The sequence below is a fragment of the Pteropus medius genome, unplaced genomic scaffold, assembly GCF_902729225.1.
Source record: "Pteropus medius unplaced genomic scaffold, Ma_sr-lr_union100, whole genome shotgun sequence".
Classification (NCBI taxonomy): domain Eukaryota; kingdom Metazoa; phylum Chordata; class Mammalia; order Chiroptera; family Pteropodidae; genus Pteropus; species Pteropus medius.
This window is the reverse complement of record NW_024351730.1, coordinates 306,212-329,975: the sequence shown is the minus strand read 5'-3', so window position 1 is coordinate 329,975 and position 23,764 is coordinate 306,212. Positions and strand designations below refer to the sequence as shown.

Genomic DNA, 23,764 nt, shown 5'->3' with positions numbered 1-23,764 from the left:
TCAAAAGTTAGGTGTTTCTCAAAGAAATTTTAGTTGTCATTGAGTTATTTTTATATAGACCTTCCTACCTACTAAAACAATTTCAGTAAGGCTGTTTTCCACAGAGATTGTTTGCTGAATGTTGATGCTAAGAAGCATCTCAGGTCCAGCCTCACCATCACGATCTGTCTACAAGCATATTTAACTTGGCAAAACAGATTGCTGTCATTGAATTGGTAACCTTCATTGGTTGTAAATTGTTCCACATAAAGTTAATTTTTAAAGTGGTGGTCTTAGGATTTAAAACTAGACTTCCTCATTATCATCGTCCTTGATGATCTGTTTCACCTTATGTAGCTTTTTCCAGATTGTCAACAATATAGTAAATAATACCTAGATTCTTTAGCTAGTTTTTTCACATATATTGGTAACAATCTTTTGAGTATAAGCCTCCAGATAATTATGACCACAAATAATTGTGGAATCTCCTAGGTTTTTTTTTTTATCAGAATGTTAAGTGAGACTGAATCAGACATGATGGTTTTGTCAAAATAGTTTATCAGTGCTGCAGAAAAATTACAGTCTATATAAATAGTTATTTTTAATCACTCTAATCATTTATAGTTTAAATAGTTATTTTTAAACAGCATTTTCAAATAATTTGGACACTTGTGCAAGTGTCCAAGTGTGAAAAGCTTCAGTTCAGGAGCCAGACCTTGGGGAAGTTGTCTATCATCATAATGTGTCTCAGTTGCCTTTTTAGTAGAAATAAGAATATTTTCCTGATGAAGTTGCTTGGGAGATTAAATAAATTAATACACGTACAGCTCTGGGAAAAGTGCCCGGTACAGATTAAATAGAATAAATATTAATTTTATTGTTATTAGCCTACAGATTTGTTTAATAAAACATGTCTGCTGGCAATTAAGCAATCTCACTGATCTAATTAACATAAATCAATCTTCCTTTTAATTGGAATTTTAAGTTGCTTTCTTTTTTTAGCATGTTAATATTTTATAGGTACAGGCAATTAAACTTCTGGTAAGGTGGCTGTTGGGTATGAAAAACAACCAGTCTAAATCTGCCAATTCAACTCTTCGGTTATTATCAGCGATGTTGGTTAGTGAGGGTGACCTGACAGAGCAAAAGAGGATCAGGTGAGATTTTTCTTCCTTTCCAATTTTTTTAGCACAAAATATTGGTAAAGCTTACAAAGGAATTATTTACCTAATTAACATTGAATGTTTTAATTGCACCATGTACTTTAGATTCAAATCTCATGTACTCACTTGGGGTTTATATCTCAGTAATGATGGTATATTTTCTTTACTCCTAAAGACTGAAATTTTTAGTCATACTTACTATAGTATTATTACAGTTAGCTTCAGCATTAGTTTCAGCAAATATTTGTTGAGTTACTACTCTTTGCAGGATATTATGAAAAGTATTACAACAAAAACAGGTAAGATTCAGTTTCTGCCTTTAAGGAATTTACCTTGTAGTATAGTGATTAAAGAAGTAGAATGACTTGGTACCACGAAAGGAAATAAAAATTTCAGTGGAAGTTCAGAGAAGGAAGAGTTAGTTGCATCCTCTTGTGGTTTGCAGAAGACCATACAAGGTTCTACAAATGCAAAATAAATTTCTTTCCATTTCTACACATTTTCACTCTTCAAATCTGTGAAATCACCATCTCTTTCTGTTGTTTTTAAAGAATGAAAATAAAAGTGAAAGTTTTCATGATTCTTTTTTCAGATTCTTGATTTACTAGAGTTAGGAAGCACCAACAGAAATAATTAAAGAATTCCACTTGTGATGCATTTCTACTTTAAACTTTGTGTTAGAGGACAGATTTCATTGTTCATTTATGCATTCAGTATTTATTGTGCACTATCGTATCAGGTACTAATAATGCTTTTTAAATATACAAAAGTCTCTTCCACCAAGGAATATACATTCTAGTGGAAGAGATAGGAAATGATCAAGTATAATAGAGATGCTGAATGCTTTGATAAAGAAAACCGTGAAAAATTAGTTTTATCATAGAATAAGTCAAGGATAGCTTTGTATGAACAGATGGAAGATTAGAGCTGAGTTAGGGATAATGAGAAGTTTTAAATTTGAGGAAGCTATGTACAGTGCGTGGCAAAGGCAGGATCCCTAATAGAGATGAAGGTCGTATATTCAGTTTACCTTTTAAAAATGTTTTATATCACTAAATACAGTAAATACAATTTAAATTTAAGTGGTACATCTTGCATATCAAATCAGCAAAAAATATTTTTGAAGCAATCATTGCTTCATGGGATCAGGGAAATGGGTCTTCTCATTACTCCTGTGAATATAAATTGGCACAGCCTTGGCAGGACAGTTTGATATTTTGTGTCTAGATCCTTTCATATGTTAGGCTTTGACTGTTTTTATACTCATGAAGTAATAAAAGAATTATACAAAAATTTTACAAACTTGTTCTTTCCAGCATTTTTTATCATTACAAAAAATAGGGAAATGGTTAATTACGGAACACATATATCATGAAATATGTTAGACGGATCATAATTAGATATTATTTATCCTGTGGTATAACTTGGGCTATAGAATTAGAAACCTACACAACTCTACACTCCCATCTGCTAGCCCTGTGAACCTGTATAAATCACTTTTCCAGCCCTCAATTTCTTCATCTTATGGAGTAAAAATTAAATGAGATAAAGCCTATAAATTGTTCACATGCTGCCCGGCATAGAGTTAAGCACTCAAATGGTAGCTGTTATTTAATTCCTGAAACATTTTCCTTAGGAGCCATTTGAGGGTCCTTCATTGTTACCAGTGCTCACTTAGGCAGTCCTGTTATCCAGGAGTGCCATATTTTCTCTTCTTGTATGTTGATTAACAGTTCCTCTGGATTCAGGCCAACTTTCCATATTTCCTAAAGTCTTCAAATATAAAAGCCATGCTGTATTCCACATAGAAATTGAAGTAAAAAGATTGTCTTTTCATCCTATTCAGTGTCACATTTTAACATTTAGGTAATAAAAGTCCCCTGGGATAGGGGTGGGAGTGCATGGACCTCCTAGGTTCCTTTTAAAAACTACATGGTATGAAAAGAAGTCTGCCCAGAGATTAGTACCTGAGGTAGACACTGGCTCTCATCTCCATGTACTTTACTTTTATATATTTGTCCGGTGCAAATCAACTCCAAATTTCTAGCCCCTCCATTTCATCAGACATGTAGGCTTAAGCTAGATTTCTGTTACATGTGCATATATATGTATATGAATTAAAATTGTAGGAAATATGTTTAAAATGATAGGTGATTTTTAATTTTTTTTTAATCAAGTTTTCTTCAATGAATATGTATTGTTCAAATGAGGAATATAGTTGCTAATGTAAATGATTCTTCCTAGAGCTGCAGTAGTGTAGTTGTGATAATAAACAGAGTTTCTTGGCTGTTGTGAAGGAGTATCTAAGCTAAAGCATAACTAAAAATGAAAGCAGATGAACTTACAGATAGTCACAATGATTGAGCCTTTTTCCCTCTGTTCAAGGACTCAAAGTCGCTCTCCCATATTTGTACATTATGTCATTTTAAGCCTTAATTATACTAAAGATCCTAGCACTCAAAAAGGGATCAAAGCACTTTTTTGAATAATGGTTATAGGAAATATTTATTTCTTTTTTGTTTGTTTATAGTAAATCTGATATGTCTCGCTTGCGATTAGCTGCTGGTAGTGCCATAATGAAGCTTGCTCAGGAACCTTGTTACCATGAAATTATAACCCCAGAACAGTTCCAACTCTGTGCACTTGTTATTAATGTAAGTAACAATGTAATTTTTGTCAGTTACTTGGCCTTCAAAGTTAAATACGTTTACTTTCTATGGATATCGATCCATTTACTGTATATGGATATATGCACAATAGGAATTATATTTAAATATGTTTGGTTTTGTGCTGCTGTAGGATGAGTGCTACCAAGTAAGGCAGATATTTGCTCAGAAGCTACATAAGGCGCTTGTGAAGTTACTTCTCCCATTGGAGTATATGGCGATCTTTGCCTTGTGTGCCAAAGATCCTGTGAAGGAGAGAAGAGCACATGCACGACAGTGTTTACTAAAAAATATCAGTATACGCAGGGAATACATTAAACAGAACCCTATGGCTACTGGTAAGTTACTTTGAAAGTTCCCAGTGTGCAGATATATTTTGTCAACCTATCAGTGGGTGGTAGGGTATGTCACATATTTCTATTATAGTTTATAATAACACTGGGATTTTTATACAGTGCTGTCACTGTAGTTATGATGTACTTAAAACTAAAATTCTGGTTTCTGAGTCCTGTTTATAATGCATAAAACTTCTGAGGAAGCTGCGTTTTTCTTAGGGAATCAGCAGTATGACTTGATAAAAATACTTTGCTCAGGTATCAACAAGTAAAGAATTATTCTAGCTTTACCAGGGACCTTCTGTTTAACCTTAAATTGGCTTTTAATAGCCTTCTAAAATAGAAATAAAAAGTATTTCAGTATTAGATATTATGTTGCCTCTAACTTAGAATAATGGAAAAAATGGAAACAATTGGTTACAATGCAAAACTAGAGAGATTTTGTAAAAGCTGTTATTGCTTTTGTTAATAATGTTTTCACTTTAGAGAAATTATTATCACTGCTGCCTGAATATGTAGTTCCATACATGATTCACCTGTTAGCCCATGATCCGGATTTTACAAGATCACAAGATGTTGATCAGCTTCGTGATATTAAAGAGTAAGTCAATTGATTTTCAAGAACCCTTAAAATTATTTTTACTTTTTAAAAAATGCTAAATTTTTTCCTCTTATTAAAATAAAAACCTTTTTATGATTTTTATATTTCGTTATCTTTACTTTTTGTATATATCGATACAGATTTTTATACAGTGCCAGAGCATGTATTAGTGCTTCTTCAGTTATTTCAGTTTGACAATTTAGAAAGCCATGTAGTAAAAATTTCTCTCATTAAAACTTTACTTTCAACTTCAAAAGATAATGCCTAAAAATATGAGCACACAAAAGTGTTCCATGGCCAGACTATCATCATACAAAATTAGATTCGTTAACATCAAAGATTTGTCTGTAGTGGAAACAGGCAAGTAAACAATTATAAAACACTTGTTCAGGAAGTGCTATTTATGTAAAATAGAATTTTGAATATGATGCAGAGTGAAATAATGAAAAATGGCTTAGGAATGTCTACAAATGACCTCCAAGAAACTTTAAAACAATATTTACTTTACTACCCATTACTGCGCTATTGATTTGCACTCTTAAATTGGTCCCTGTAATTTATATTTGAAGTATTGTGATTTTTCTGTGTGAGACATTAAGTTTTTTCCTAATTTTATTTAAGATTGTAATCAGTATTTATCTCTGCTTCCTGTAGCTTTGGTCACTGAAATTGTATCAAAATCTTAACAATTGAGAGAGGTGTTATATCTTGTCCAACATTACTGTTAAGCATCAGACATTTTGAAGGCTTGTCATTTTATTGTTGTTGCTCCCAGCACATCAGTCCAGTTATACTGTCTTTATATAGTACTCCTTTATCCACGGTTTCTCTTTCCATGATTTCAGTTATGCATGGTTAACTACAGTCTGAAAATATTAAATGGAAAATTACAGAAATAAACAATTGATAATAAATTCATAAATAAGCATTTGCACACTGTTTTGAGTAGTGTGATGAAATCTCACACCATCCCGCTCCATTCCACTCAGGATGTGAATCATTCTTTTGTATAATTCTTTTTCTTTTTTTTTTTTACGCCTGCAGCACCTGGGCTTCCTAGGTAGTCTCCCATCCAAGTACTAACCAGGCCCGACCCTGCTTAGCTTCCGAGATCAGACAGGATTGGGCATGTTCAGGGTAGCATGGCCGTAAACTAATTGTTCTTTTTTTATTAGTAGTTATTGTTAATCTTTTACTGTGCCTAATTTATAAATTAAACTTTATCATAGGTATATATGTATAGGAAAAAACATAAGTATATAGGATTCAGTACTATCCATAGTTTCAAACATCCCCTGGCGGGGGGCGGTCTTCACCATGAACAAGGGAGGACTGTGGTATCTCAAATGCTTTAAAATAAGTGTACATTGAAAAATTTTTTTAGAGTTTTAACTGATATGTTTTAAGAAGCTACACAATCAGGTTTCAGGAGACATAGATTCTGTTCCCAGCTGTGCGACTGAAAAGGGTTCCTATCTCCCATACCTGGAGATAGAATTGTATTCCACAGGCACAGGGCTTGTCCCACAAAACCAGCCTCTAGTTAAGATGCCAGTGGATGTTAAAGCTCCATACTATTGCTGTTTATTTCTTCCTTTAAGCCTGTTAATATTTGTTTTATATATTTAGGTGCTCTTATGTTGGTGCATAAATACTTACAAATGTTACATCATCTTGTTGGATTGACTTCTTTATCATTATGTCATGCCATTTTTTGTCTAAGTATATAGCTACTCCAGCTTTCTTTCAGTTTCCATTTGCATGGAATATCTTTTTCCATCCCTTCACTTTGAATTTGTATGTGTCCTTACATCTAAAATGTGTCTCTTGTAGGCAGCATATAGATGGGTCTTGGGTTTTTTTAATCCATTTAGCCGTTCTATGTCTTGAATGAAGAATTTAGACCATTTAAAGTAATTATTGATAGGTGTATGCTTATTGCCAACAAATGGGACTGCATCAAACTAAAAATTTTTGCACAGCAAAGGAAACCATCCAAAATGAAAGATAACCTACTGAACGGGAGAAGATATTTGCCAGTGATATATCTGACAAGGGGTTAATTTTCAAAATTTATAAAGAACCCATACAACTGAACAACAAAAAAAACAATCCAGTTAAAAAATGGGCAGAAGACCCGAATAGGTATTTCTCCAAAGAGGACATACAGATGGCCAACAGACATATGAAAAGATGCTCGAGGTCACTAATCATCAGAGAAATGCAGATTAAAACCACAATGAGATATCGTATCACCTCACACCTGTCAGATTGGCCATCTTCGATAAATCAAAAAACAACAAATGTTGGCAAGAATGTGGAGAAAAGGGAACCGTCATACACTGCTGGCGGGATTGCAAATTGGTACAGCCACCAAGGGAAACAGTTTGGAGGTTCCTCAAAAAAAAAAAAATAGAACTATCTTTTGACCCAGAAATTGCACTTCTGGGTATTTACCTGAAGAAAACCAAAACACTAGTTTGTAAAGATCGATGCACCCCTATGTTCAAGGCAACACTATTCACAGTAGCCAAGATATGAAAGCAGCCTAAGTGTCCGTTAATAGACAGTTGCATAAAGAAGATATAAAATATTACTCAGCCATTAAAAAAATGAAATCTTACCATTTAAAACAGTGTGGATGGACCTAAAGGGTATTATGCTGAGTGTAAATAAATTAGACAGAGAAAGATAAATACCACATGATTTCCCTTATAGACAGAATCTAAGGAATGAGAGAAGAGAAACAAGCAAACTAAGTGAAGGCAGACTTCGCAGATACAGAGATTGCCAGAGGGGTAGGGAGTTGAAAAAAAAATGCCATCTTGTTTTCTAGCTGATTTTGTAGTTCTTTCTGTTCTTTTCTCTTACCCTCTTCTTTTGTGGTTTGATGACTTTCTTTAGTGGTTTGCTTTATAACAGTTTAAGTTGATAACAAGTTTGATCCCATCCTAAAGTTTAACAGTTTTCCTCCCTCATTTTGTTTCTGGTGTCACATTTTTCATCTTTTTACCTTATGTATTCCATAACTAATTTTTGTAATCATAGTTGTTTTTACAACTTTTGTCTTTTAACCTTTGTTCTAATTTTATAATTAATTCACTACCTTTACTATAAATTTATTTCTCTAGGGAGATTTATTCTTTCATATGTGTTCTTGTTACTAATTAGCACCCTTTCTTTCCAGCTTGGAGAGGTGCCTTTAACATTTCTTGTAAGAGCAGTTTAGTGGTGATAAACTCCTTTACTTTTTGCTTCTCTGGAAAATTGTCCTTCAGCTCTAAATGATAACTGCCAGTAGAGTATTTGTGTGTGTGGAAGTTTTTTGGTTTTTGTTTTTTCTTTCAGCACTTTGAATATATCATGTCACTCTCTTTTGGCCTATAAAGTTTATATTGAAAAATCTCCTCGTGGTCTTATGGGGGTTCCCTCGCATGTAACAAGTTGTCTTTAGGTTTTTTAAGAGGAAATTGTTCCATATGTTGCTGTACACTCTATCCGTGAGAGGAGTGAGTTTAGGATCTTCCTATGTGGCCATCTTGAATCAGACCAAATTCTCTCTTTTTTTATTGATCTTGTCTGGTTTTTCTGTCCATTATTGAAAATAGGGTATTGAACTCTGATCATTATTATACAATCATCTGTTTATCCCTTCAGTTCTATCAATTTTCATAGATTTGGGGGCTCTGTTTTTTGTTAGGTTCGTATATATAATAGTCATATCTTCATATCTTCTTGCTGGATTGAATCTTTATCAGTATAATCCTTCTGGGTCTCTTGTAATCTTTTTTTACTTTAAATCCATTTTGTCTGATCATAAAATAGCCACTAGCTCTTTTTTGGTTACTCTTTGCGTGAAATATATTTTTTTTCTATCCTTTTACTTTCAAATGAATATGAGATGAGTCTCTTATAGACAGGGTATAGGTGGATCTTTTTCTTTTCCTTAATCCATTTCCTTATCTCTGCTTTTTATTTGGGATAGTCAATCTGTTGTCATTTAAAGTAATTACTGAAAAGGAAGGAGTTATTTCTGTCATATAGCTATTTATTTTCTCTGTCTTATGGTTTTTGTTAGTGATTCCAGTTAACTTAAACTTATAACAACCTAGTTCAAACAATAGCAACTTAGTTTCAGGAGTATACAAAAACTTTGCTCCTATGCATCTCTATCCCTCTCCCTTTATATTATTGTTATAAGTAACATCTTTATACATTGTTTCTGTTTATATAGATATAATCAAGTTTCGTACATTTGCCTTTAAAATCATATGTTTAAAAAAGTAGTTACAAATGAAAAGTACAGTAATGCTGGCGTTTATATTATCTATGTTGTTACTTTACCAGTGTTCTTTATTTCTTCTTAAGGCTTCAGATTAGTCTAGTGTCCTTTCTAGCCTGAAGTACTCAGTGTAGTATTTCTTATAACACAAGTCTACTAAAAACAAACTCCATTAACCTAATGCTAAATTTCTCCCTTACAGTAGTTCTTAAAATTTACATAGAATATAGGCAAATAAGTACACATACATTATCATCAAATGATTTCTCTCCTGTTGATGCAATAAAGCAGTAGTCCCATGGCTGCCTGAGAATCATCTTGGGAACTAAATACAAACAGGCCTTACCCTAGATTTGTTGATGTAAGTTCCCTGATATTCATCCTGATTTGGGATTCACTTTTACTTAGAAATTCATGTGGCTCCTTCGGACATTTTATGTATTAAATAGTAACAAGTAACAAAAACACAAAAATGGTTTGATATATGATTACTTATTGCTAAGCTATCAATTCATCTAAATGTTAATTGAATACATTTAGAATGAATTTTTATATGCCTCATGAAACTGCCAGATTTTCTCATTAAGCTACGTTTTCATTTTTAATATTTTCTATTTAATTTTCCATTTGAATTGAATATTAACAGGATATTTCTGTTAATCTTTTTTTTTTTTTTGAGGGTTTTCTTGTATTATATTTGGACAACAGAACTTCCCAATAAGGTATTTTATCTATTAAGCAAAAGCAGCTACATTTAGTCTCTTTTAATAGGTGAATATGTTTACCACTTAGGTGCCTGTGGTTTATGCTTGAAGTTTTAATGACAAAGAATGAAAACAACAGCCATGCCTTTATGAAGAAGATGGCAGAGAACATCAAGTTAACAAAAGATGCCCAGTCTCCAGATGAATCCAAGACAAACGAAGTAAGATATATTTTAGACCAGTGGGTATTAAGATGTTACAGGAAAAGGTTATGACCCTTGTCCCACTTTTTTCTTTCTATTACATAATAAATTAAATTATAGAATGTTTATAAAAAACATATAGTCAATTTTTATTGTATTTTATTACAGTTGAATTCTATCATTTGAGGAGTGCTTACTGCTCTGAAAAAGACATTAAAGCTTCTTTTACAGAGCAGGGGGATAAGAACTATTAAAATTTACAACTTTGCTATCTTAACATTTAGTAAGCATTACAGACAAGTAGATATCCTTTTTATATGTTTCCTTTGTTTTAATTTGGTTTGGTTTGGTTTTTGTTTTTAACGCATACTTAGCATTCAGGTTAAAGTAAAGGACTTTTCTGTTTACCAGGAGGCTACATAAGAAGAAATGCCAAATACAGATGTGAAATGTTCAAAGAATAAATAATAACCACACATCCTTCTTTTGATTCCATTTTATGCATTGGGTAGAATTGGTTCTTGTATTTATTTTGCACTACTGAAAATTATATATGATCTTTCTTTTTTCCTTCGTAGAAACTTTATACAGTATGTGATGTGGCTCTGTGTGTTATAAATAGTAAAAGTGCTTTGTGCAATGCAGATTCACCAAAGGATCCAGTCCTTCCAATGAAATTTTTTACACAACCTGAAAAGGTATTTTCTTCCCCCTTGTTTTTCTGCCACACTAAACTGATTTAAATTTCAGTTTCCATCAACCCTAGTGGCAAATATTGGAGTGTCGACTATAGAGTAAAAAATACCTCTGTGAATTTATGAAGAAATGAGAGATTGTCTTCCAGAGCCCTGAACAATATTATTCTCACCTTTTACAGAATAGGATAATGCAAATCGAGCTTTTTGGTGGTGTTACACTTAAGTGAGCTATTCCTTCTGGATATTTCTAGTTGTTTTTCAGATTTGTTAATATTTTTTCAGACAAGAAGTAAACAAAATATCATATATTTGTGTATATATGTGTATATATACATAAAATTGATGTTGGCAATTGATAGACATAGATTCTAATCAGTCACTTCTAACATGAAGTACTTTAGACAAATTAACTCTTTTAAGCCTTAATTTCTTAATCTCTAAAATGCAGGTGATAATAATACCTATGAATAATAACTAGTATAATTTCTAGGTTTATAAAAGTTTGTCATAATAAGCATTCAATAAATTATATTAATAATTACATAGTACATTTATTATGCTATCAGCAAATTAAGTTTTCCATTTAAATAAACTTTCCAGCTAAGTAAAGCTCCTTTAAGTTTCTGTAGCTAATTTTTTTTAATTAGTCATAACAAGGAGAGAAAATGTTGAATAGTGAATATTTTTCTTTTAAATATATTTTTTAATAATGGTTTACTATAAGCATTATTTTTTAAAACGTTTTTTAAAAATCTTTATTTCCTGCTTTAAGGTGATATTTTAAAGTTTCCTGTCCTTTGTTTAAAAAACAGAATTCTAAACAAACATGAAGATATGCTTCAGAGTAATACATTCCTTATAGTCTTTTACAAAATTCCAGGAAATGGAGCTTTCTACTTTGAATGCCATACTTTGACAAAAATTTTAATCAGATTTTGCAATGATTTACTATTTGACATTTACTATGCCTGGTTTTCGATAGGAATAATAGATTGCAAAGGTATTTGCGCTCTAATTGAATTTACTGATCTTTATAAATATTCCTAACTGAGCTCTTGAATTTAAATTTACTTTATTGTTGTCCTGGGGCTGTCATGACTGGAATACTATCCAAATAGAATCTTCATACAATAGTGATCCCATCCTCAAGAAGTAAATTGTTATTTGTCACTACACCTCATTTAGCTTGTTTTTTATTTTAATATCTGATATTTATAGTGTTTTCAGTCTTCTTAACAGTAACTTAGGTTTTCTGTTTCCAGTGAGTAACTTTCCTCATCTCCTTATCTAATATGTTGCTTTTAATCTGGTATAAATTCAGACACTGGAAAACTAGGCATATTAAGATAAATTCAGACACTGGAAAACTAGGCATATTAAGATAAAACTAGGCATATTAAGATAAGTTCATGTATAAAATGAATGAACTTTGGTACCCAGGCTTTGTAACATTTATTTTAGCTACATAAAAGTCTTTAGGCTGGGACGGGGTGGGTGATACAGCTTTGCCTAGAACACATGCCAAAGTGTAATTTCTTGACAAGCCCTCTGATCTTTCCTATGACATTAGTATGAAGGTGAACAATAAAAGAAAAAAACAGTTTTTTAAGTAAGATTATTTAAAAATTAATGAACTTGTTGATTGTAGTAAATCATTTTGTTTTCATGACACCATTGTGGTTTGTGTGCTCTTCCCAGGATATTTAAAAGAGATGTATCAAAGGATCAAATTCGAACTCTTCTTAAATTTTATATAGCTATAACTTCCAAGGAAGTATCATCAGTGTCCACATTTGGTTTATCACAGCTGCCAAAGAACATTATAATACACTTAATTGTATTTTGGTGGTATATTTACCTTTATGTTTGGGACAGTCTACTTATGGTTCTAAGAAACAAAAAATTTTAATTTAAACTGACAGATTTTTTTTAAATGATAATTTTCTTGAGATTCAGTGTGGAATACTTTTAGTAAATATTAAGTGTCTAATATATGGATAGCACCATTTCGGATTCTTTGGGAGCCCAAACGTAGTAGATTATATAATAGAGTGGAGAAGATAATTCAGTGAATAAACTGGAGACTATTTGCCCTGAACCATATGAAAAAGATAAGAGTGTTTTGTTTTAACTATGATTTAAGTAATTTATCTCTGACGTTTACCTAAGTTTTATATGCTATTGATTTAATTTTAAAGCTAGACTTAGGGTGTGGTTCATTAAATATGCTTCGATTATTTGATTTATTGATATGTATGTTAGCAGAAATGTTAAAATACACATTCACTTCGATTTTTTTTTTTTATAGGACTTCTGTAATGACAAGAGTTACATTTCAGAAGAGACAAGAGTACTTCTGTTAACAGGAAAGGTACTATATGCTGGATAATTTGAGGATCTTTATCTCATGCATATATTTTGATATTCCTAGAAATAACCTTTAAATGTCCCCTAGATTCTGTAGTTCTTGATTCTTAGGGATTATATTGTGGATTATAGCCTCTGAAGCATTGGTTCTCAGGCCTTTTTTTGCCATGAACCACTCTTTTGAATTACGACCATGTGTTCTCATCAGTCCTGATAGGCTTCAGGTTATTCAGAATCCACACAGCAGTTAGTCCTGAAAAGTAGCATAATAAATTTAGATGTATAACAAAGAGAAGAATTAATTTTAAAGTATTAATGAGTTTATATTTTATAAAACTAATATGGCAACTAAAAGAACAAAAGAGAATTTAATTTTTGATTAACACTAAACTATTATTATATACCTTCAGTAGTTTATAACACATTTTATTATGTCTCACTTATGTATTTCTCTGTATTTTAGGGGCACTTTTCATTTTGATTGAGCAATAAGTAATTAAATATTGCCTAGTTACTATTAAGTAGAGGTAATACAACTTGTAATCATATTCAGATAAACACAGTTTTACAGAATTATCATTTCTAACATTTAAAATTTAACTTTCCAATTTAGAATTTAACTTTCCAAACTAACAATAACTCCTTGGTTTAGGCTAACCACTATCTTTTACACGTGCCTAAATTTATATATAGTTTTCAGTAAGGTATAAAATGACATGCATATGTGTAATTTTTAGCCAAAACCTGCTGGAGTACTAGGTGCAGTAAACAAGCCTTTATCAGCAACAGGAAGGAAACCATATGTTAGAAGCACTGGAGCTGAGACTGGAAGCAATATTAATATAAATTCAGAGCTGAACTCATCAACTGGGAATCGATCAAGGTAATTTTTGTCTCCACTTATTTCCGTTACTATCACTCACTACTTGGTTCATCTTTTAATTTTTTTCCTAAAACACTGTATATCACAAAAGTAGACTTTAGGAAACATTTTGGTACAAAACAGTAGTGCTGAGTTTTGGTAAAATTAATTACATAAATTGAGAGTACTGCATAATTTGAAACCATATAGCATCTAAGTATGTAGAAAAGTTAAAGAGAAAAATCATAAGGATTTTTAATCTAATTTACATGGAAATGTTTATATATATAAGAAAATATAACATAGGAAAATATGAAAATATAACTTAAATAAATTGAATTTTAAACTCAATGAAATCAGCATGAGTTGAGTAAAAATAATCTTCCCATTTACAAAAATGTTCCACGTTTAACATGTCAAATGTTTACTTCATAACTACTGCATAAGAATTTCTACCTTAACATATCTTATCAACACTAAGAGGCTTCTAAAGATTTTATTCTTACTCACGAAATTTTAAGAATAAACTTAACTGGTAGTGTTTTACACACATTTGTAGCAGTAGAACCAACCCTAGAATGTAAAATTAAATTAACATGAACATCTGTGGTTTACATAGATGACGGGGCTCAAACACCCTCCCTGTGGCCTCTTGCATCCCTCACCCTTGCAGAGAATTGACACAAACTAGAGACAGCTATACTATAATCTGTCATTGTAATTTTGTTTTAGAGTTTTCCACCCCCAAGAGATGGGCTTAGAATAGTTGTGCTGTTTTGTTTCTTGGCAACTAATCTTTCTGTCAGGTGGTTTTAGGCAGTCATTTCTGTCTTACATTAGTAAGGTTAAATGGAAATCAAATTACATGATATCATAGAGCAGTTGTCTATAAACACAGATCTGTACCTTGCTAACATTGCTTCACTTGGCCAGGCTTCTAAATTAGCCTGAGCCTCTTGTTTCTTTATTGGTATGGTAAGAGTAAACATTCTATACATGTGGTGAAATAAAGTAGCTTTGGTTTATTTTCCTTCAACAGGGAACAGAGTTCAGAGGCAGCAGAAACTGGAGTTAGTGAAAATGAAGAGAACCCTGTGAGAATTATTTCTGTCACACCTGTAAAGAATATTGACCCAGTAAAGAATAAGGTAAATTTTAACATTTAGCAAGTAGAGTTCTCCCATGGAGATTCTTATTAAAAATTTCATGGTAGGAGTAAGAAACCCACAGTGAAGAGCTTAAACGCACAGTGAAGAATATACATATAATATGTATATTATACCACCCCATGCTATACTTAGTGTGCCTCCACTCTCTGCCTACATCCACTTACTTCATTTTATAAGAGTTTATAATGGGTATCCTCTCATCCTATTTCTCGAAAGAATAGGAATTGAGAGTTTATGAGATCTTACTTTCAAAAGCTTATTGACTCCTGCCAGAGTCAGCACTGTTTTGTTTCAATTATATTTATAAAAGTTAAACTTTTGAGTGAACTTTTTAAAATATTTGAGTTTTTGTTTAATAGCTGCATTCTTCGTTGTTGACTTTTTAACTATAGCAGCCAATTTTCTTAGCTATTTTCTTGAAATGTGAAAGATATGTAATATTTTCTTCTCCAGTTTCTGAAAAGTTTTCTGAGGGAAATGAAGATTAAATTATTAATTGAAAAGATATAGTCTAATTTTTTGGATGATCGTGTTCTTTTGTTTCCCTTGAATCAATTAAAATCTTATCAATTAAAATTATAATTGACTCCTAAATATATAATGCATAAAAAGGTCATTTTCATTCTGAAAACTATTGTTACTCCTAAGGACCATATGTCTGTTATATTAAAATGAGATTTTATTACTTTGAACATTTTAGATAGCTTAATATATGTAACAAATATCCTAAACAAGAAGGAAAAAGAAAAGGAAAATGTTCAGGAAAAAAGTAGGTTAATGATTGATGCTGTAAGAAGAGACAAAAGATTGAATGAGTGGATTGAAAAATTGAAGAACTTTATGTCACAGAACTACAAAGATTATTATAGTTAGATGGATCATAGAGAAATTAAATGGCATACCAAACTAAAACATGTTCCTCTCTTTTGAAAAGTTTAAAAATTTAGAGCATACCATAAATAAAAAGGACCTTATATCCACTGTGCATTTTTAATAAGCACTTATTTGAGTGCATTAGATGTGTCAAGCACCATGGTAAACACCATGCTCAGTCCTTACCCTCAAAGAGTTTGCATTTCTCATGGGGTGCAGGCAGTTAAATAGATGACCTAGAATCCCAACTCCTTTAAAATACTTTCAGAATACTTCCTTCTAATACAGATCATTGATATTTAAGGAATTTGTGTTTATCAGATTGTTTTGTGCTCTTTTTAGGAGATTAATTCTGATCAAGCTACCCAGGGCAACATCAGCAGTGACCGAGGCAAGAAAAGAATAGTAACAGCAGCTGGTGCAGAGAATATCCAACAGAAAACAGATGAGAAAGTAGATGAATCAGGACCACCTACCCCTTCAAAGCCCAGGAGAGGACGTCGACCCAAGTCTGAATCTCAGGGCAATGCAACCAAAAATGATGATATAAATAAATCTCTAAGCAAGGGAAGAAAGAGAGCTGCAGGTAGTCAGGAAAGCCCTGGGGGTTTGGAAGCAGGTAATGCCAAAGCACCCAAACTGCAAGATGTAGCCAAAAAGGCAGCACCAGCAGAGAGACAAATTGACTTACAAAGGTAATGTATACCATTCTTTCTGAACTTTGAATTTAGACATTTATTCTTAGTATGTGTCTGTCAATCACTCCTAAACACGTAGGCATTTGGGAGTGAAAACTGCCTTTGGTTTTCCTAAGTAGGTTAGGGCAATTGTTTTTATTTCATAACATTAAGGACATCAAATAGAAGAGAGATCACCTTTTTGCCTTTAGTTAATTTTTATTAGGATGTAGTATTTTGATATTCTATTCAGTCGTAAGGACAATATTATCTTTTGCTTGGTGTCATTCACATACTTACACATGATTTTCTTAATACAAATGGCTCTTTTTTGGATACAGAAGTCCCAGAATGGAGAAGATAGAAGTCATGACACATGAACAGATATATTCCTACTCTTTAATTGCTGTTGTTACAATTTTCATATAAGTCAACAACTTACTTCTCCCCTCATCCACGTTAATGAAAGAACTTCACATGCATCTTTGATCATTCTGGGGCTGGGATTTCAGATTTTTCACACAATAACAGGGGTGCCCCAGTTGGAGATCTAGAAGTTGGTTCCTTCTATATTTGACCTACAATTTGAACTTAGCACTACCTTCCTCCTTTTTTCTTTGTATACCTGTACCTAACTCTTCTCCCTCTGAATTAGATTATAAACATCTGAGCCAGCTTTGATGACCTCAGGATACCCCCACCATCCTACTTCAGTTGTTTCATAAAGTACAGTGTTACTGAAACACATATGTTCCTAAATTACTATTTATAAAATTCTGAAGTTTGGGGCCATTTTTCTTTATAGCAGCAGATGCAGGCCCAAACCTGATCTAAGTAATGGCTGTTTCTCCTACTAACTTCTAGTTTTATGGACAAAGAAGTGTAGTCATAAAAGCCAGTACTGGAAACAGATTACTTTTCTCCTCAAACCTCCTGGATTTGGAACAAAATACTTAACTGGGGCCTCTTTTTCATCAGTAAAACAGTATGATAACACCTTCATTCTTCAAAGGATGTTCTAAGAATTAAATGGATCAATAAATATAAAACACTTAACGAAGTGTCTTGCACAGAATAAATGTTCAGTAATTGTTATAACCATTGTTTTGAATACACATTTCAGTTACACAAAAGTTGTACAGTTTCCTTGGAGACTGCCAGAATTCTCTAAATAGTGGTCCCTGTATGGATGCATGTGGATGCCAGTTGTTCTAGCGCTATTTGTTGAAAATACTATTCCTTTTTTTCATCAAATTACTCCTTTCTCAAAGATCAGTTGACCATAAGTTTGGGCCTACTTCTGGGTTCCCTGTTTTGTTCTACTGTTCCGTGTCTTTTTTCCCCAAACAATATCAAGTTGTCTTAATTACAGTAGTTCTACAGCAGTGGTCCCCAACATTTTTGGCTCCAGGGACCAGTGTACCTATGAGAATCTAATGCGCAGTAATCTGAGGTGGAGCTGAGGCAGTGATGCTACACTAGGGAGCTGCTGCAAATACAGATGAAGCTTCGCTAGCCCACTGTTCACCTCCTGCTATGTGGCCCGGTTCCTAACAGGCCACAGACTGCTCTAAAGGATTTCTAGAATGCTAGCCATTCCTCACCTACCCAGAATAATACGGGTCATCACACACAGCATAGAAGTACATTCTGAAACTTTCTGCCAAGCTTCCTTTTGTCTTTTCCATTCTTTCCTGAACCTAATATACAATTCTGTCCTTAAACTCTAGAATCATAACTTAGTCTTAGAATTCTGATGAATATTCAGCAAAATCTAACTTTAGGAACTTGCTCATGATATCCTCTTGCATGGAATTAAATGCATTATAGGCACATCAGTATTGTTCCTGTAACATTCACTCAGTAACATTCACTCTTTTAACAAACACTTTATTGATTAGAGTGCCAGGCATTGTGCTGAGTACTAGCAATACAGAAGTATCCAAAATGGATAGATTCTTGCCCTCAAAGAGTATACTTCCCCAGCTTGTCAACTCCACAAGAGAACAGAAAACTTTCACTTTTAGGTCTGTTGATTGATACAGCAAAAATATAAGAATTATTTTTACAATTACTACATAAAACAGTGAAATTCTGAAAAAACACGTAGATGAATTTTAAGGATATTATGCTAAGTAAAATCAGCCAGACCCAAAAGGACAAATACTATATTATTCCACTTATTTGAGATACCTAAAGTAGTCAGATTTATAGAGATAGTAAGTAGAATGGTAGTTGCCAGGAGCAGGGGATATCAGAGAGTTTACTAGGTACAGAGTTTTGGTTTGGGAAGATGAAAATGTTAGGGATACGTGGCAATGATTGCACAACAGTGTGAGTGTACTTAATGCCACTGAACTATGTACTTAAAAATGGTTAAAATGGTAAATTTTATGTAATATATATTTTATTACAAAAAATTGATGCATAAGAATAACTAATACTAATATAGTGCTTATTATGAGCCAGGCTAAATTCTACCTTCTTTGTTAACCTATTTAATCTTTACAACATCTCTGTCATTGTCCCAATTTACAAGAGAAGGAAACCCAGGCATAGAGGGTCTATGTAGCTTTTAGTTTCTTGGTTTATATAAATAGACTGGGGCCAGGATTAAACCTAGACATTTGTAACCACCATACTATATATTATACTTTTAACATAAAACTAAGCCTTAATTCTACAGGCACTACACATGCGCACAAAACTAGTATAACACAGGATGCTTTGAAAATAACTTACTTGCATATTTTAAATAGTCAATGTAGTTCATACATGTAATAGTTCCCATAAAGCAGATTATAGTTGCATACAGTGAATTTTTATAACTATTACATAAAAAGCTAGCTTATTTTAAATAATCACAGGTTAAACAAAACAGATCAGTTGTCGTCTTTTTAACCTCTTTCAGAGTATATGCAAACAAAAGGCCCTGCATTTTAACATGAGAGAGGAAAAAACCAAGAGAGAGATCAGATGTTTTTGAAAGTGGCAAACTTAAAGCACTTAATGCTAAAAACAGTGTCAGACTATGGTGAAAATTAGTTAGAATGTGTGGGAGATATTTGGCCTGGTTCTTGGCACATGTTAGTAGAAATAAGGAGATTATACCTGAAAAGATTACTTTCAAAGGTCATCTGGCCAGTGCCACCCACAGCAGGGCTTCGAATCCCTTAATAACTGCCTCAGTGTACTGCTAACAGTGGTAGCTATGGTTTTGTTTCTCCTCTAACTTACGCAGTATTTTGAAACATTTTTCAACTATGAACATTCAGAACTCTTATTATTTTTTCTCTCAATTTGTAAAAGGGGGTGTTTTGATGTATAGGCCACCAAATGATGGAATAGACAGACACTAAAATAAAAGTTCATTGTTTGACTCAGCTGATGTTTTAACTGCCCTTCAACTTGAGAAATGTTAAATGTTTAAAATCCTGAAGGTGCCAGCGTTATTTTTATTTTAGGTGGAACTGTAGCTTCCTACAGAATTCTAACATAATTCTTATTAACTGCAAGTATTACCTGTGATTGATTTGACAGTCCACCTGTATTTTCTTGAGACCTGGTGAGGATCAGACAGATTAAAGCCACAAGATTGAACAATTCTGAATATAGAATTAACATAACACTTTGAATCATCCTATTAAGGTTATCATTAGTTTCAACCAGCTAATTAGTAAAAGAGGAAATAGGGTTGCCAAACCTAAGAACTATCAAACATCTAAGGATGAACCCAGAGTAATGGAATCAACTCACATACTGCCCTGGCAACTAAAAGCGTAGCCTGGGGGCCTTGCATTGTGGAGACAGATCTGGCGTGCTACGCTAAAGTAGTTTACTCCTGGATTTTAAGCTTGAATACAAAACTTTGATAATTAAGGCCCTAGTGCTTGTCAGTGGCCCTGCATTCTAACTCCAGATGCCACTTTTATCAGTCTTTTCCTTGCTTATTCTTCACACCTTTCACTTGCTTAATTTCTCACTTCCTAGATGGTCAGCTCCTGCCCTGGTCACATCTGTCACCACAGTAACACCTGCAAAGAACCTCTCCTAACATTACCCTAGTTGTCTTTACTCCACATACACCTTTGTCAGTCTGAGTATGGGATCCCCTCAAAGTAGCCAAGTCTACACCTTATGCTAGTACCACCTCCAGAAAATTTGCACGATTTTATCACTTGGTATTTATATTATTATCATATTGTATGACTATTAAAATTTTATTAAATACTTGATGAAAACCATTTTTGAGGCCCTAGTATATGCCAACCACAGTCTAGATGCTTTGTTACTTCTTTTAATCTTTCAACCCTGTTATGTAAAATTGATATATGGTAGCCTCTAGAGCCATTTTAATACCACAACCATCACTTATAATGTGTGTCAAGTACTAACCCCTCTAGAATTTCTTTTACTGGGTCCTCTTACTGACAACATTAGGTAAATAATAATTACGTTTAGTATGATTCCTACTTATATAATTTATTAACTAACTCAAGGATGGATACTTTATTCCACCAAAACATGGATGATGGTATATACAAAATTTTACTGGCATAGATTTTACTTCATAATCTGGGAGTTGATGCTGAGCATTTTTACTTGTAAACTTAACTATTGAATTTTTAGGTCCCTTTGGATTTTTGCAATAAATGTATTCCCTCAGCTATTTACTCTGTGTTTGTGTGTATTCTCCAATAAATGTTCTTGCTTATATTTTGAGCTCCATTTGGAATTGTTACTTCTTGTGAGAACATTTCTCGAATTCGCTCTATGCATTTATAAAAATCAGGCATTTATATAATATGGTCAGGAAACAGTATCTGAACAACTGGACAGTTAATGTTGACTTTTTAAGTTTTAGATGAAGGGTTGATCATCATTTCAGTTGTTTAATTCACTTGTTCTTCCTTTATGTTTTTGAGCCATTATCCAAATGGCAAACAATTCCAAACATTTCACATTAAAAATGTGTTTTTATAGGTCTGCTGATTCTTGAGGATGTTCTGTATACACTTAAGGCCAACCTCTTTCACAAAGAAATTATCAAGAAACACCAGTGGAGAAACAGTCGTTAAACTTGGGACTTCTGGGGAAACTATAAATTTAAAGAAATTATCTGTAGGATGATAACAGACTACAGTTTTCCCATCTTTGGATTAATATGTTTTGCTTAGCATGCTTAGTGTGGAAGTGTTCAAGAATCTTGGAATTTTTATTTTTTTAAGCAAAGAATTTCCTGATTTCCTGTGCTTATTTGTATATTAAGAAAGTTTTCTCACATCACATAAGTTCATATCTTGAATTAGAGTGGCCCCTAAGTGTGTATTCTCATGTGTTAAATAACCGTATATTAGTTTGATATGAATATACTTTTAGTAACAAGTGAATTTTATCAAAATAGTATGAAATTTTTCAGAAGCCAAGTGCTCGGAAGTGATGGCATTTCACTTTGGGACATAGAATCAAGTTCAGGAAATTCTTCCAGGGATCTGGATCATTTCAAAGTCTGCGAGAGCAGTCAGGAAGATACTGAGGACTCAGAGAGAGTAAAGGAAAGCTTCCTGGAGATGCAACAGGCAGCCTGTAGAGGATTCTTTGATGTCATATGATTGAACTTGTTTTGTATATTAAAACAAGTTAATTTAATAGTCTCTGTAAGAATCTTAATCACCTAGCCTTTTTTAAAGCATTGTTATTTTTATAAAGTGTATATGTAATATTAGTATTAGGGGTTGAGAATATAAGTAAGCAACTCTGTTATTTCTCTCCCAAGTTTGAAATTGTTGAGAAGGAGACACAGTCTTAGTACTGATACAGCTCATTTAAAATGTGGAATGATATAGGCCAGGTGGCTACTAATGCCTTGCCCCTAAGTCGAACCACAGGTAGACCAGAATGCACCTTTTGGGGGCAAAAGAGAACAAATCTAGGTGAGGCCAAGTGCCTCTCTTTGCCCCCTCACCTATTAGATGGGTTCTTCCTCCTCCCAAAGACGAGAAGGGGAGGGGAGACTAGAAAGAGACCATATCCCACTCCTTTATGCTTCCAGAGATCGGAATTTCCTCCCTACTAGTGCAGGATTCCTCTAACCTTAATTAATAGAATTAAGCTAAATTTTCTTCCTTTTTTTGGTATTTGCTTACACAATTCAGGAGGCAGAACTTATTTTGCTGCTTATAAATTCATTTGCCATAGTATCCAGTAATTTTTTTCTATAATATCACTTTGAAAGTATTAAAAATGACAGTTATTTTAAATAATAGGTTTTATTTTTATTGTTGTTAAGCATATCAGGCATTGGGTAGCAGCACTTAATTATTGAAAATAAAAACTTCATTGTTATTTTGTTTTTATGTAGTTTAGGGAAAGTCTCTAAGTAAAGTCTCAGGTGAAAAACGGAAAAAAAGCTTTTCAAATTTTAGCCAATAACTATAGAAATGAATTAATTCTGGTTTATTTTCTTGTTTATATCTTTTCTAACTTTGCTTTCTTCTACTATCCCCAAGGTAAAAAGAAAACTCATTTGCAAAGGGAGAAAATGAAGGCCAAACAGAAGCAGGATCCAGCTTCTGCAAAAACTTGGATTAAAAATGTCCCTGAACAGAAAATGAAGTTAACTACAGAACACACACTTTCTGCCTTGAAAACTGAAAGAAACTGTTACTTCTTTTTCACATGACCATAAGTCCTTTGATGGAAATGTACAGCAGAAACTCTTGAGAGGCTAAAAGCAACTCTATTCCTCCCCCAAGACTTTTCTTATGAAAAGTCAATAATTAAGCAAATTGCTTAACACTTGGTTCCAGTTCCTGCATATCTGGAGTTTAAAAACATAATACATCATTAATATCCATGCTGCAGTTTTTATTTTTAAAAAAAATAACAGGATGTCCTTACACTGATACTGAAAATTCATCAATTTTAGAGCCAGGAATTCCCATGTTACACAAGAAAAAAATAGAAGTCTACTGAATTAATTTTTTAGAAGAAAAGAGATCACATTAAATATTTCTTTGTTTTTCCTTTTTGGAAACTTTTATGTATAATTCTTTCTGCCTGCCTACTTTTCTGCAAAAATGAGATGTACAGATTTCAGTTCCCTGCTATGAAAAGTGATGTGGTGGCAATTTTATAAATGTTGCTTTCTGATTTTTATCAGAGTGAGGAAATAATTAAAATTAT

At 33.0% G+C, this 23,764-nt stretch overlaps 1 protein-coding gene and 1 pseudogene across 2 annotated transcripts in view; one reads left to right on the top strand and one right to left on the bottom strand.

Annotated features, from left to right (window-relative positions):
- The window catches only part of PDS5A (PDS5 cohesin associated factor A), a 108,780-nt gene extending 85,248 nt beyond the window's left edge, over nt 1-23,532 (top strand). For both annotated transcript variants that reach the window (XM_039844993.1, XM_039844994.1), the window contains exons 23-33: nt 1,000-1,136; nt 3,673-3,796; nt 3,942-4,146; nt 4,630-4,744; nt 9,819-9,951; nt 10,512-10,631; nt 12,940-13,002; nt 13,736-13,881; nt 14,900-15,008; nt 16,245-16,597; nt 23,089-23,532. In XM_039844993.1, coding sequence (XP_039700927.1) covers nt 1,000-1,136; nt 3,673-3,796; nt 3,942-4,146; nt 4,630-4,744; nt 9,819-9,951; nt 10,512-10,631; nt 12,940-13,002; nt 13,736-13,881; nt 14,900-15,008; nt 16,245-16,597; nt 23,089-23,092 — 1,509 coding nt within the window. In that variant the 3' untranslated portion in view covers nt 23,093-23,532. The remainder of the gene's footprint in view (nt 1-999; nt 1,137-3,672; nt 3,797-3,941; nt 4,147-4,629; nt 4,745-9,818; nt 9,952-10,511; nt 10,632-12,939; nt 13,003-13,735; nt 13,882-14,899; nt 15,009-16,244; nt 16,598-23,088) is intronic.
- Nucleotides 5,780-5,898, bottom strand: LOC120588460 (uncharacterized; annotated as a pseudogene).
- Nucleotides 23,533-23,764: the final 232 nt, after the last annotated feature.